General features: G+C 40.0%; 1 protein-coding gene across 1 annotated transcript in view; it reads right to left on the bottom strand.

The window, feature by feature from the left end:
• Positions 1-8901: 8901 nt before the first annotated feature.
• The window catches only part of fbxl7 (F-box and leucine-rich repeat protein 7), a 42714-nt gene continuing 36428 nt past the window's right edge, over positions 8902-15187 (bottom strand). Inside the window, exon 4 of the mRNA XM_067453080.1 lies at positions 8902-10178. Within this exon, the coding sequence (XP_067309181.1) occupies positions 9442-10178 (737 nt within the window). The 3' untranslated portion in view covers positions 8902-9441. The remainder of the gene's footprint in view (positions 10179-15187) is intronic.

Raw genomic sequence — 15187 nt, 5'->3', positions numbered from 1 at the left:
CCTAATCTTAAAACAAACCTTCTCATCTCCTCCTCCCCTGAAGGATTCACTCATTTACATGCGTTACATACTTTACCTGCCCAAAACTATAGATTACCATGACAAAAGAGGTGCGCCAACCCCCTCAAGAGAGATTAGAAACTTAACTCTGTGAATCCTCCGGCAGTCATTTGGCCTGTGAGGAAGGACAATGCAGGAGGTGGTGTGGCACTGTGTCCTGCTGTTCTCTTTTTTTCGCCATGCTGACTAATGACCTTCCCCCCTCCTCCAGCCTTCACCGGCTCTTCCTCCTCCTTCCGCCCCTCCCCCATTGCCCTCTCACGCGATCTCCCATCCCCCCCGCTCCTCTCAGGGGTGGAGTCCAATGGCCTGTGCCGCCAGAGAGGCGTCCATCACAGGTCTTTAGATTAGCCACAACGCCTCTCAGGACAAAAGAGCTCCTCCCCCCACACCGGCCCCTTCCCACTCCCCACGTCCTGATGGCTAATGGAGGAGGGGATGCGTCATGGACACAGAGAAGTTCACGGCTCTGCACTATTACCACAGTGCTCCTCAGTAGATCAAGTGTGGATCTGACAGGGACATCTCTGTTTGAGATAAAAATGCTCGGAATGACAAGCTGACAATATAAAAGAAGACTACACATGATATTAAAAAAAAAAACAGATATTATAATGGCAAAAACTTGCTGTATAGGTTCTTATAACATGTTGATATAAATGTAAATGTCTATAGAGTCATTCTGTAATCTAATTTCTTCTAGGGCGACTATAAGAGAATGAATTCATATAATCATCTCGAGCCAAAGAGACAATAATCATTTGATGCCCTCAGGCTTTCGAGTTTGGGGTTTTGGACATCCCTTTCAATGTGAGTAGATCACAAACAACAGGAGGCAAGACTCAGCATTATAGCCTATGATAAAAATCGAATTTAACTACGAAAACTGATCTATCACACATCTACCAAGAAATGGTGTGATAGGCCAAAATGTAGGCCTGTGCTGCAAGTTAATACGGATTTAAGTTGATCTCTTTCCTTTAATATTTGTTATTCATCCATGCTAGCATATCCAAATGAAGTCAGGCTAATGGGTTTTGTCTCCATGATGAAGAAAAATGTCTGAAAACACACTTGAAGTCAGATGAAACAGCCCGTTCAGTCAAGTAACAGCAAGCACATGGTCAGTCAGATTGAGAGTCGTTGTTAGAGGGACCTCTGCTGGAAATTGAATGTAGTGCATATATAGACCAAATGTTTATTGAATTGGTCTTCTCTTCATTCTCGTAGACAAATTCATTGGTTTCTGTTTATGTATAAAACTCTTATCGGGAAAACACCATTATATTTACATTTACTCCTTAATATTCGTAACATTAGTCCTAACCTGCGCTCTAGCAATTTCAGTAATTTATGTATACCCAAAGTCTGTACCGTTTTTGGTCATTATTCTTTTCAGTTTTCTGCTGCCTGCAATTGTAATCATTTGCCGACTTTGAAGCTTAGTTAATTTATTTCATTCTCCTCCTTTAAGTATTCAATTTGGTCAGTGATACATGATCGCTGTACTTGTTTTTAGTTATTTGTGTGTTTTAGATGTTATGTTTATCATTGTATTTTTGTATTTATTTTATTGCACCTGCTTATGCTGCCTCTTGGCCAGGTTGTTATTGTAAATGAGAACTCGTTCTTGACCTGGTTAAATAATAAATAAATGTTCAAGCTTTTTATACAGGACATTTCGTTGTTTCCAGTGAACCTCATTGTTTTGTAAATGTAATACAAATGAATGAGGGAAATTAAGTGTTTGGTAATTGATTGTTGTGAGCATGTAACAATGATAAGTGTTGTAAATTAAATCAGTTAAAAGTATATTCTCTTTATTTAGCCTGTCTTACAAACCTGTACCTTATGACTTCCTGTCTTATGTGAAGCACAAACAATTCATTTGTTTTAATTCATGATTTATTTGGTATTTATATCAGTACCTTTATTTAGATCTAATTTGTTGATGCTGTTATTTGCTATTGTCTGTTGACATTTTTGATGGGACAAATTTCTGACTGACATTTTTTACATAACCATACTTTCTGAATTTCATATCATTGTTATCTATAAAAATGAATAATCAGAAGTAGTAAAAATTAAAACCTTTAATCAGTCTGTCATATGTGAGGGCCATCTGAATTCCTATAGAAAACCTTATTTACTGTAGTTCATCACACAACATACAAAATATATCACAGAGTGGAGATTTTCCAGATATTGGCCCTGATATTTCCTGACTTCCCCTATTTAATGCCCTAAAACTTTTCCCCAGCAGACTGTCTATACCAGTCATATTCATTATTTCATGTGATGAGCACTGCCTGTTCTCCAGCACACCCTCTTCCACCCTGAGCCCACAAGATCTCTGTGCTCCACAGTTTTTTACTGACACATCAGATTTTTCAACAGATGCCATTGCGCCCCTTTGAACTAACGACCTTGCCCTGGCCAGGCATGCATGACTGAGAGATTAACAGCATCTAGTTAAACATATGTGGCCTACTTTTCCATGACATTGGCTTGTTTTTCTTTGTCTTCATTTTAGTTTTAAAATTAAGTAGGGTAAATTTATAGTTATAGTGTGCCAAAAACCAAACCTAGACCCTCTCACAGAATATTTATTCCAAAGTAATTTACACAAACCAAAAAAAGTTTTCCTGCTCATATAGATGTCTGTTATTTACCTTCTATCTTTCATGTACAAGACTATTGTCAGTAAAACAATATAACACAGCCTATACACAAAATGAATGAATGAATGAATGAACGAACGAACGAATGAATGAATTAATTCATTATAACGCATTTGGTAAGTGTTAACCAGTGTTGGGTAAGTTACTCTAAAAAAGTAATTAATTACTAATTACATCTTCAATAGTGTAATTAGATTACTGTACAGATTACGCTCTCCAAAAAGTATTTAATTGCGTATTACTTACCAAATCATATAATCAACCTTGTGTTAAGCGATTCAAGGATATACATGAAATTGTTCTTTTAATTAATTCAAATACATAATATAAAACTACATCAATTAGTCTTATTAACAAAGTTACAAATGTAAGAAGGATACATTAAAAAACATGCATTTTCCACTATTGTATTATATATAATTGTTTTTCAGTCTATACACAGCATTTAGTTCAATTATTGTGAAGTAAGCAAGAGCAAAATCTTTTCTTACAAAGAAAAGATTTAATGCCTGACCATTTGCACTGTCCTCTGTTGGCTAAGCAATGTCAGTACAATTTGTAACCCTCTGTGAAGTGGACAAAAATGTTCGCCCAACGTGGGGCTCGAACCCACGACCCTGAGATTAAGAGTCTCATGCTCTACCGACTGAGCTAGCCGGGCTGACGGCCACCGGCCTCAAAAAAAAGCAATAAGAATCAGTCAAACAACTTAAACACTTTAGCACCTCATTATTGAATAACTTGTTCTAAAGCATCCACGTTATTAAATATGTACACCCTTATGCACTCTACTTATGTGTACTATAATATAGATTGTCAATATTTTTTTGCGCATTTAGCGAGTCAAGACACCAGGTGGTGCCCAAACCTCACAAGTGTCTTTCATTTTTCTCAATGTCTACTAGGCCTATGTGTTGTATACTTTATAATGTATTTGTGTCACTATGTAAGTGACACCGAATCTGCTTATCCTTAAAAATGTACGTGTCACCGCGGAAAACAACAACATTTAAACTGAAACAACGATATGAGGTTGCAGTGGTAGGCCTACTCATTTCTGGGGTAAGTTAGCTTTACAACAGAAATAGTGTAGATTATAATCAGATATGCTCAGTTAAAAAGTCAGGCATAGCCTTAATTATTTGTTCCAACGAACGAAAAACACATAAAAAACACATTTAAACTTTTCCTATTCCATTATTTATAACCCTGAAGAATTATGATCACAATGATGTAGCAAACACTAAGTGACAGCGGTTGTTTACATAAGCACCCCAACTTCTTGTAGCATTCACTGAAATATTCATAAATGGGGATCTCCCTAACAATCTGGGAAACTCTGTTCTACTTCTGCTGTGGGCTGTGATCTTAATTGTATTAGTTGTATAGTGTAGGTAGGCTATCTGTTAGCCTAGACTGCTCTGCTGCTCAGGGATGTAATATTACACTGTACTGTACCGTACTGCTGTTTTACCAATGGGAAATTGTCAGACTCAAATGAATCTGATTACATTTCCTTCTATTTTCTCACAACCACCTTGCCAGCTAGCTTTGTTCTGTGGCGACTGACCAAGGTGTCAGTTATAGCGGCTAAATGATAGCTAAAACAGCTGAACCTGAGAATAAGTGTGAAAACAGCTTTAAAGTGTTCATACTGCCTCAAATTTAAACTCACACAGTAGGCCTACTTACCTAAGACGTCTGTTCTTTTACATGGCTAATACCATAGCCTAGATGACATCACTGTTTTCTCCAGAGCGGCTGTACAGCTGAATCAAATTCTGTTGCATTATTTTCCTGTTAACACTGTGAAGCTGCTTTGAAACAATTGGCATTGAAAAAAAGTGCTATATAAATAAAGTTGACTTGACCTGACTTATAAAAGGAGGTGAAGCCATCATCGCTTTTTTTTTTTTGGATCAAAATGGCCTCACATGCAAGGAAATTGCTGCAAAAAAAATATTGCACCGGAAAGATTTATCTACTGGATCATCAATAACTTCAAGGAGAGAGGTTCGACTGTAGTGATGAAAGCTTCAGGATGTCCCAGAGTGTCCAGCAAGCTATGGAATTGTGTCACCACCACCAGTGAAGAGCTGCTCAATATTGCCAGGAAAGAAGCCACTTCTCTCCAAGAAAAACATCAAGGATAGACTTGAATTCTGCAGGAAGTACAAAGATTGGACAGCAGAAGACTGGTGCAAAGTTATTTTCTCTGATGAAGCACCCTACGACTATCTGAGACATCTGGGAAATCCATTGTCCGGAGAAGAAGGTGAACGCCTCCATGATTTCTGTGTCATGCCAACAGTGAAGCATCCTGAGACCATCCGTGTGTGGGGTTACTTTTCATTCAATGGAGTGAGCTAGAAACTTCAATCAGCGATCAGGAGCAATTAGTGATGAACTGTGGCATGATGGAGCACCATGTAGCAAGGCAAGAGTGGTAAGGAAGTGGCTTTGGAGAGCATTAAATTCAAATTCTGGATCTGTGTCCAGGCAACTCCTCGGATCTTAATCCAGTAGAGGACCTGTGTTCAATCCTGAAAAGACAAATGTACAAGAGAAGACCACCAATTGTGATCAGCTCTGAGCACTAATTGGGTGATAATGGGTTTCCATCAGTCAGGATTTGGCCCAGAAGCTGATATCCAACATGCCAGAGTGAATTGCAGAGGTTATTAAGAAGGGTCAACAACACTATAAATATTATCTCTTTGCATACCAGTGTTTTTCCAATCAAAACTTTAAATGCTTAACGTTTTTCAGTGTATCATAAAAAGGTGCCAAAAATAATCTATAAATAATGAAGCAACAAACTTTGTGTTACAACTTTTGGCCATAGCCGTAATATGATTTATAAGCTGTTTTCCTCATCGGGGAAAAAAAAATCCACACAGCATTTTTTCATTTTCAGCATTTTTACATTTTCAGAAAACATCACTAATGATTTCTTCACAGGAACCCACAAGGACAAGGATTTTGGATATTGCCATTTTGTGGTGACATTTTGTCCCTGTAACGGGTATACCTGAACCCACCCACCCACACACATGCACAAATAAACAATGATCTGCAGCCCACATATCTTTAATTCAAAAATCAAAATGGGTAATAATAATGTATAATTTAAATTAGGGGTGTGCATTGGCACTGCCTTCACGATTCGATTCGATTACGATTCACCAGGTAACGATTCGATTCAATTCGATTCTACGATGCATTGTGATGCATCAAAATTCTACTGCACACAAAGCAAATTTTTCATCAGTCATGAGGCAATACAAGCAGATATTAAACAACAGATTGTATTGGCTGCTATGTGACCTGTATCTTTGACATAAAAGTTATTAAACAAAATAAAATGTAATTAAATAAAATGCAATTAACCCTCCACCAAACATTCTTACATATTCAGGTCGTTAGCGACCCAGATCTATATTTAACATGGATAGACCTCTACCTGTCGTGATAATATATAAAACAACTGATTTTAGAGTAACAGCTACAGAAGAATAAAATATAACCTATTTTGTTACCTTTTGGACCTTGGAATGATTCAGTTTGAGCAGATGTTTAATACCATCATCATATGACCTCGTCAGAGCTCGTTTACCAGTATATTCAGCATCTGCCTCATATTCGCGATCTCCAGCATATTCTCCAAACTCATTTTCAATGTCTTCAAAATCAATATTTTGATCACTGACAGCTTCTTGACCACATCCATCATCAAGAGACAGTGACACTAACATATGATTGTGTTTAGTACTTGCTCTCTGAAGTAAATCACTAACCCCTTTCAAGTTTTGCAGATTATAATTATTGTTTCGTTTTCTGTCAGAGGTAACTGAGTGAAACGTCACTTCATCATTGGGTATCAGAGATTGCCACCTTGTGGAATAAAGGTGAATTGCGCCGTATTTCGTCATTATAGATTAATTTATTATTGTGCAAAAAATATATACGAACAATCCTACACACCTCGGATGCATCGCCGAATCGATTATTGTTGACACCCCTAATTTAAATTGTGTTATTTCATTCTGACTAATATCTTATTTGTACTAATATCTTTATGACTTGATGATCTGCCTTTTTAGCATAGACAAACACCTGAGTGAAAAGCAAAAGGATACCCATTTCTGTTTACTTGCTGTATTAGCTAGCTAGAGTATTACGATATCTGCACCATAAAACATTACAAATATGCTGTCTCTATAGAATCCCGGCATCAGAGCCACTGAGGACACTGTGGTTGAATTTCATTTTTAAAGGAAATATGGAGAAGAATGTTATATGCAAATGGTTGCATGACTGGTTCACCAACAAGGGTCAATACAAATGCTTGCTCTAACTTCATATCCAGAAGTTAGGGTTAAGAATGGCACTTCATATTTTGTGAAAGCAAATTTCCTTTCTGAATGACCTTTCTAGAATGTTGTATGGCTAATATGGCTAAAGTTGCTATAGTCTCTGACTGTATTCACAGAGACTACAGCTATGTCTTTAGTTTTATCCGGACCGCTCACCGTCTGCGTGATTCTTATTCGCATTTATATATGCATGTATAGTCGGGTGATGGATGTGTTATGTTATGTATTTTTTTGCTGTTGCTTTACACCATCCGAAGCTGGTGTAAAGGAGATGCTGGAAGGAGGTGAGAACAGTAGCTCATTTGCATTTAAAGGAACACACACAAACAGTGTGTTTTTGCTCACACCCAAATAGGCAAATTTGACAAGATATAATAAATGATTTGGGGGGTATTTTGAGCTGAAACTTCACATACACATTCTGGGAACACCAGCAATTTATATTATATCTTGTGAAAAGGGGCATAATATTAGCCTGCCTCTGGCCTCCTACGTACTTCCGCTCAATTTTCCTTTTCCTTCAGTACTACATCTGGGACTGCGTTGTATTCTTAGGTTTTCTCAGAACAAATTTTTACTGGTCCAATCAGCGAACAGAGGGAGTGGCTGAGAACGATGACGTTGATGTCGTGCGCTAGTTTGAGTTGTAGTTCAGTGATGGCGGCGGAGTAGGATGCGAACGAAACCATTTATTCCGTTGTGGCACCACTGCCGAATATCCAGAAGTTAAAGCCAAAGCAAGAACAATCTTTGCTGAGGTTTGTTGGTGGCCCTCCTCCCCAACAGGGTGAATTCGGGAAAAGTTCGATTTTCCAGCTCGCTCCATTAGTGGTGAAGGAGTTGGCTGAAGCCCTATTCGGACAGTAATTGTTTCTCGTGGGGTCGGAAGGTATTGCCATCATTTAAGTTACAGGGGCTGGGCTAGTTATTTTATTGCTGTCCATCTCCCACCGCCCACGTAAAAAACCCTAGCTGAGTTACTGCTTTTGACAAACACCAAGGTTGTGTGGTGATTTAATAGCTGTCTGAATCCACATTTCAAGAATATATCACTTTAAAATTCACTGTTTGCAATCATTTTTGACCACTACAAAGCACCGTACGGTTGCGCTTTGCTGTTATTTGGTTGCATTTCTAGACTCTAGACTAGACTGGCAAGTATTTAGAAGAGAAATATCTTTCAACACGCTCAAATAAAAAATTAAAATAAAAGCATATAAACATTTGAATTGGTCTGTTATTCATAGCAGTATTTATTACGCATAACATACGCCACGACTAAACGTTAGTGATTGGTTGTGGCAGATTCAATAGTTTTAAACTTCAACAGAGGAGTTGTTGCGGAAGTAAACGCTTGTCAATGGAGAGTGGCCAGACTCTATGTACAAATGAAATGTACGAGAGTCTGGTAAGACCAGGCTAGCATAATATGTTCCCTTTAAGGAAATGGTCCTCACTGCAGAACACGAGATCCAGAGAACCTACTCATCTCCGCCCCCTGGACCCTAAACCTACCCATCTCCACCACCTGGATCTTGATCCAACTCCTCTCACTATACATATCCCTAAACCTACCCATCTCCACCCCCTGGATCTCGTGTTCTGCAATGAACACTGCAGTGTTTTACAGCATCCTGCAGTACTTCCCTAGCCCATTAGGGGGCTGCAGCCCACAGGTGGACAACCACTGTAATAGCATTTTGTGTTTTTTATTCACAGACTCTGACTACTGCAGGTTGGCAAGATAAAAAGCAGACATCATGATTTAGTTTGATATGGCTTAGACCTCTTTATTCCACTGTGGTCTTCCATTTGTTAAACACCTGAAACAAGTCTTATTGACCATTACAAAGGTGAACGTCACAGCAAAAATGGCACTGTTTGGTAATATTCCTCAGCACTGAAACCAAGATAGAAACCAAGCTATTACAAGGCTTACATGATGAAACAACGCAAAACATTCATAACAGAGATATCAAATGTAAACACTAAAAAATTGATTTTTAATTTCTGGTTATTCTCACATCATGTAATCCTCATCAGCATCAGCAAATTGCATTCATGGAAATTCATTGCTTGAAATGTGTTACATATAATACAATCTGACATAGACAAGATGAGTAATCAAAATATATATATATATATATAAGTGAATAAAAATATAAATAAATTGATTAAAAAGTTAAGATTCCTCCCAACCATGCAAATTAAATACAGAGGTGCAGCAGTGCAAATCTCTGCTATATTGTCTAGCAGAGACGTCACCGGCCCAGGTCAAAAGAGTCTCAAGTCCATCCACACACACCATCTCATGTGTGCAGCTCTCAGAAAAAGGCTGGATTGGTATGTTCAATGACGCAGCGTTTACAGTGGCGTTTGACAAAGCGCAGCGCCTCCAGTGACACATCACAGTCCTGTACATTCAGCAGCTGAAGGTCGAAGCAGTTTGCCGCAACCACCTGCAGCCCTCGGCCCGTGATGCTCTCACACGACTTCAGACTCAGTCTCTTCAGGTTAAACGAGTTTAGTGCAAGCTGCTCCAGGCCTGCGTCCGACACCAGCGGGCACTTCCCAATGTCCAGGGACTTGAGCTTGAGGCAGTTCTTGGCAAGGTGTTCAATGCCATGGTCCGTCAGTCCCTCGCAGCCACGAGCGTTCAGGTAACGCAGTCTGATGCAGTATTTAGCCACGTAGCGAACGCCCACATCTGTGATGCGGCCGCAGTGTGCTATGCTAAGGTAGCGCAGGCGGCCCTCGAGCTTGGCGATCTCGCGCAGGCCAAAGTCACTGATGAAGCGGCAATCGCTGACGCTGAGCTCCCGCACAGATGGGCAGTAGATAACCAAGAATCGCAGGCCCTCGTCGGTCAGACGCACACAGCGCCGCAGGTAAAGGTGGGTGAGCTGAGTGCAGTGAGCTGCAATGGTGTGCAGGCCTTCGTCTTCCAAAGCAAAACAGTCAGTCATGTCAAGATAACGGATGGAGATCTGCTGGCCATGAAGAGGGGAGAGTTTCACGGACACGTCCCGAGTCAGGCTGATGCAAGTTACCTTAGAGCACCCTGCAGAGAACAGATAGGAAAGGAATTTAGACCCTGATATAAAACTTTTAACCAAAACTTTGTTTTTAAAGAAAAATCATTTGTTTTTAAATATGCAGTGTAATTTCTTTGGTTCTAGCATCACCAAATTATGAATGATAAAAATGTATAATATTTTTATACACTGCTCAAAAAAATCTTCTCGGCTGTTCCCTTTAGGGGTCGTCACAGCGAATCATCTGCCTCCATCTATTCCTATCCTCTGTATCCTCTTCTCTCAGACCGACTACCTTCATGTCCCCCCTTCACTACATCCATAAACCTCCTCTTTGGTCTTCCTCTTGACCTCCTGCCTGGCAGCTCTAACCTCAGCATCCATTTACCAATATACTCACTCTCCCTCCTCTGAACATCTCCAAACCATCTTAACCTGGCCTCTCTAACTTTGTCTCCAAAACATCTCACATGTGCTGTCCTTCTGATGTACTCATCCCTGATCCTATCCATCCCTGTCACTCCCAAAGAGAACCTCAACATCTTCAGCTCTGCTACCTCTAGCTCTTCCTCCTGTCTTTTCCTCAGTGCAACTGTCTCCAAACCATACAACATCGCTGGTCTCACTACTGTCCTGTACACCTTTCCTTTCATTCTTGCTGGTATACTTTTATCACACAACAGACCTGACACTTTTCTCCACCCATTCCAACCTGCCTGCACACGCTTCTTCACCTCTTTTCCACACTCCCCATTGCTCTGGACCCTAAGTACTTAAGATCCTGTACCTTCTTTACCTCTTCTCCCTGTAACCTCACTGTTCCACTTGGTTCTCTCTCATTCACACACATGTATTCTGTCTTTCTGCGACTAACCTTCATTTCTCTTCTCTCCAGAGCAAACCTCCACCTCTCTAGACTTTCCTCCACCTGCTCCCTGCTCTCACTACAGATCACAATGTCATCCGCAACATCATAGTCCATGGAGATTCCTGTCTGACCTCATCTGTCAGCCTGTCCATCACCACCACGAACAAGAAGGGGCTCGGAGCCGATCCTTGATGCAGTCCCACCTTCACCGTGAAGTCTCACAAATACAACGCTATATCCAACAACCTGGAATGCACTTTACTTCCGGTAAAGAAGGTCAATATGCACGATCTGGCGTAGTTTACGCCAACGCCAGAAGTGAATCTCATACACGACGCCAGAGTGTATATATTGACCTTCTTTACCGGAAGTGAAGCGCGTGAAGGCTCGTATAGCGTGTATTTTAACCTTGTAGTTGAGGTAAAAAATGATATAAATACGGCTTGATTTCTCACACAAATTGATTGTTTTGTGTCTTAAGATATCAATGTGTTGTTATGAGCCACAGGGCTCTTTGGGCATGTTGTTTAATCATGTTTTTTTTTTGCTCTCATAGAATTGTTACCCATTCACATCATTATATGACCTACACACAGCAACAGTTGGAATTAAAAATCTTCATTTGTGTTCTACTGAAGAAACAAACACCTACATGTTGGATGCACTGGGGGTCAACAGATAAACTTCACAGGCGCATTTTTGGGTGAACTATCCCTTTAAGAAAACACAAGAAACACGTGCACATGTGTGCTTTAGTCCCATTGTGGATAATCTTTTTGTTCCAGTGAAAGCACAAAATAAAATGCACACAAACCTGCCCCTTACCTTGATATAAAATTACTGATGAATGCATTTGATTTTAATGAGTAAAAAAAAAAAAACTATACGAGGGCGGATCGAACCCACCTCTGACGTGTTTAACAAAAGTTAATAGGGTGCCAGTTCCCCACACAGTGAAATAGAAAACTGCTTTGCAACAGAGGATTTGTTTTTTAACGGCATCGTGCCGCCCCCTACGTGCCATGAAAAAAATGCCGCCACAGGCAACTGCCTGGTTCACCCGTGCCTAAAACCGCTACTGCCAAGACCAAAGAGCTGTCCAAAGACACTAGAGACAAAATTGTACACTTCCACAAGGCTGGAAAGGGCTACAGGGAAATTGCCAAGCAGCTTGGTGAAAAAAGGTCCACTGTTGGAGCAATCATTAGAAAATGGAAGAAGCTAAACATGACTGTCAATTTCCCTCGAACTGGGGCTCCAATGATCCTAAGAAAGGTGACAAATCAGCCCAGAACTACACGGGAGGATGCTGATCAATGACCTGAAAAGAGCTAGGGCCACCGTTTCCAAGGTTACTGTTGGTAATACACCAAGATGTCATGGTTTAAAATCATGCATGGCACAGAAGGTTCTCTGCTTAAACTAGCACATGTCTAGGCCCATCTTAAGTTTGCCAATGACCATTTGGATGACCCAGAGGAGTCATGGGAGAAAGTCATGTGGTCAGATGAGACCAAAATAGAACCGTTTGGTAATAATTCCACTAAACGTGTTTGGAGGAAGAAGAATGATGAGTACCATCCCAAGAACATCATCCCTACTGTGAAGCATGGGGGTGGTAGCATCATGCTTTGGGGGTGTTTTTCAGCACATGGGACAGGGCGACTGCACTGTATTAAGGAGAGGATGTCCGGGGCCATGTATTGTGAGATTTTGGGGAACAACCTCCTTCCCTCAGTTAGAGCATTGAAGATGGGTCGAGGCTGGGTCTTCCAACATGATAATGACCCGAAGCACACAGCCAGGATAACCAAGGAGTGGCTCTGTAAGAAGCATATGAAGGTTCTGCCGTGGCCTAGCCAGTCTCCAGACCTAAACCCAACAGAGAATCTTTGGGAGGAGCTCAAACTCTGTGTTTCTCAGCGACAGGCCAGAAACCTGACTGATCTAGAGAAGATCTATGTGGAGGAGTGGGCCAAAATCCCTCCTGCAGTGTGTGCAAACCTGGTGAAAAACTACAGGAAACGTTTGACCTCTGTAATTGCAAACAAAGGCTACTGTACCAAATATTAACACTGATTTTTTCAGGTGTTCAAATACTTATTTGCAGCTGTATCATACAAATAAATCGTTTTAAAAAATCATACATTGTGATTTATAGATTTTTTTTTTTTTAGATTATGTCTCTCACAGTGGACATGCACCTGTGATGGCAATTTCAGACCCCTCCATGATTTCTAAGTGGGAGAACTTGCAAAATAGCAGGGTGTTCAAATACTTATTTTCCTTACTTTATATGTCGCTACAATATTTTCGTAATTTGTTTTATCTACATTTTTCACTAAATGTTTTAAAATCAGGTTAATCTATGATAGGTTATTAAAACATTAGAATGGTTGCATGGGTTGAAACAATAAAAAAACATGTGTTTTTAAAATTTGTTGTTACTGCAACATGTGATAACCAAACAGGCCACCATTTTGGAAATGTTGCCATGGCAACAAAAAATGCATACATTGTCACATGACTGAACCTGGGTGTTCCTTATGTGTTACTTAGGCACTTCTTGAGTTAAAATGGAGAGATAATGCTTTAAAAAGATCTTTCCAGATAATCACCAGTGTTTGTGACACCTGCTAGCCTAGAAATCTAGACGCACCCTAGCGGCAGCAAATCTAATCTGCCTCGAGTGTCGTCTAGCAACTCTCAATACAGTTTTGAGCTGTAAAAACCAAACTCTGGTCAAGCCAATCACATCGTGTATAGAGTCGGTGGGCGAGCTTAACATGATGACGGCAGAGTTGCGTTTGTGTGCTTCTAGTAAACACAGAAGCTGGTGAACGGCGGTCTTTCGAATCAGCTTTGACTTTGACTCTGGAAGACCTGGAGTTAAGCTTTTCTCTGAGAAAAAAACAAAGAATGGCACTGAAGTCATTCTTAAGAAGGGAAGATGTGTTCTGAGTTTTGCAGACCGGATGGCGAAAGTTTAATCTATCAACAAGCTCTGCTTCATGTTGCTCTGGTTGGTTGTAGCGCTATCCTATCGCGTGCAGATTGAGTTTGAAAGACAACCGTTTATCCCGCCCCTTGGATTGAGCCCTGTCAATGGTGAGTTTCCAGACCAAACATCTTGATGTGGGTCTGGCTTGTCAGGCTAGACACCTGCATCACTGCGGGTTCTTTTAATATCACAATCAGTGCCTGAAGTATTTTATGAGGAGAAATCCACAAATATATATATAATATAAATATTCTTTCTGGAGAACCCATATTTTTAGCTTTATTTTTTAGTACCAAATGTGCTTGGATACTTAAAAGAAATTAGTTTTAATTTCTCTGCATATTAAACTGCTGTATGAAAAAGTGTTTAAAGAAAACACATTTCAGCTTTCAACGATGCCTTTGAAGATAAATTATTTAGAGACCATGTGCATGTAATGATTTTTACTCCCAATAGACAGACTTTTTCATGTTTTCAGATGCACATGAAAAGAAATACCAAATGTTTGGTTTTAGATCTGTTTTTACAGAAATCGCAGAAAGCCTTGATGTAAAACATGCCATCTGAGAAATGTATCTCCGCTGTCTGGTCTTCACCTCTGTCATCTGATTTAACTTATGAAACACCAACATCAGACATAACAGTAGAACACAAAACTAAAGCTGAAGGTTATTGCAGAATATCTGAAGAACATGAAAATGGCAGCGGAGGGTTTGATTTAAACCTTAGAGAGACATCTGAAATGAGTCATATCAGGAGGAGTGGGGGATGGGGTCTCCCCATGTCCCACAGTGAGAACGCAGCGCTCGAGTTCAACGGCAGAGGGACTTCAGCCGGACCCCTGCACTCACACGGGGAAAACAACAACGCACTTCAACAGGAAGTGCAGTGCAGGAAGTTGGAAATAAAACACCAGGGAAGGAACTTCATGACATGAGGAGGATTATTTTCTGCATATTCAATAAATCCTGCATTGCAAACGTCTTTATGGTCCTTTATGTAATGTATTATGTCCATAAGAAAACTGGAAGGAAATAAATGTTGCCAGGTAAAGTTATTAATAACATGCACTGAGAAAACAATACTGACAACAAACTGATTCAAAATTCATATAAAAGCTCTTTCAAACATTTTAAGTTATATGCACATCTAATAATCTACATTTA

This window comes from Pseudorasbora parva, chromosome 9 (assembly GCF_024679245.1).
Source record: "Pseudorasbora parva isolate DD20220531a chromosome 9, ASM2467924v1, whole genome shotgun sequence".
Lineage (NCBI taxonomy): Eukaryota > Metazoa > Chordata > Actinopteri > Cypriniformes > Gobionidae > Pseudorasbora > Pseudorasbora parva.
The sequence above is the reverse complement of the archived record's forward strand: the minus strand, read 5'-3'. Positions and strand labels throughout refer to the sequence as shown.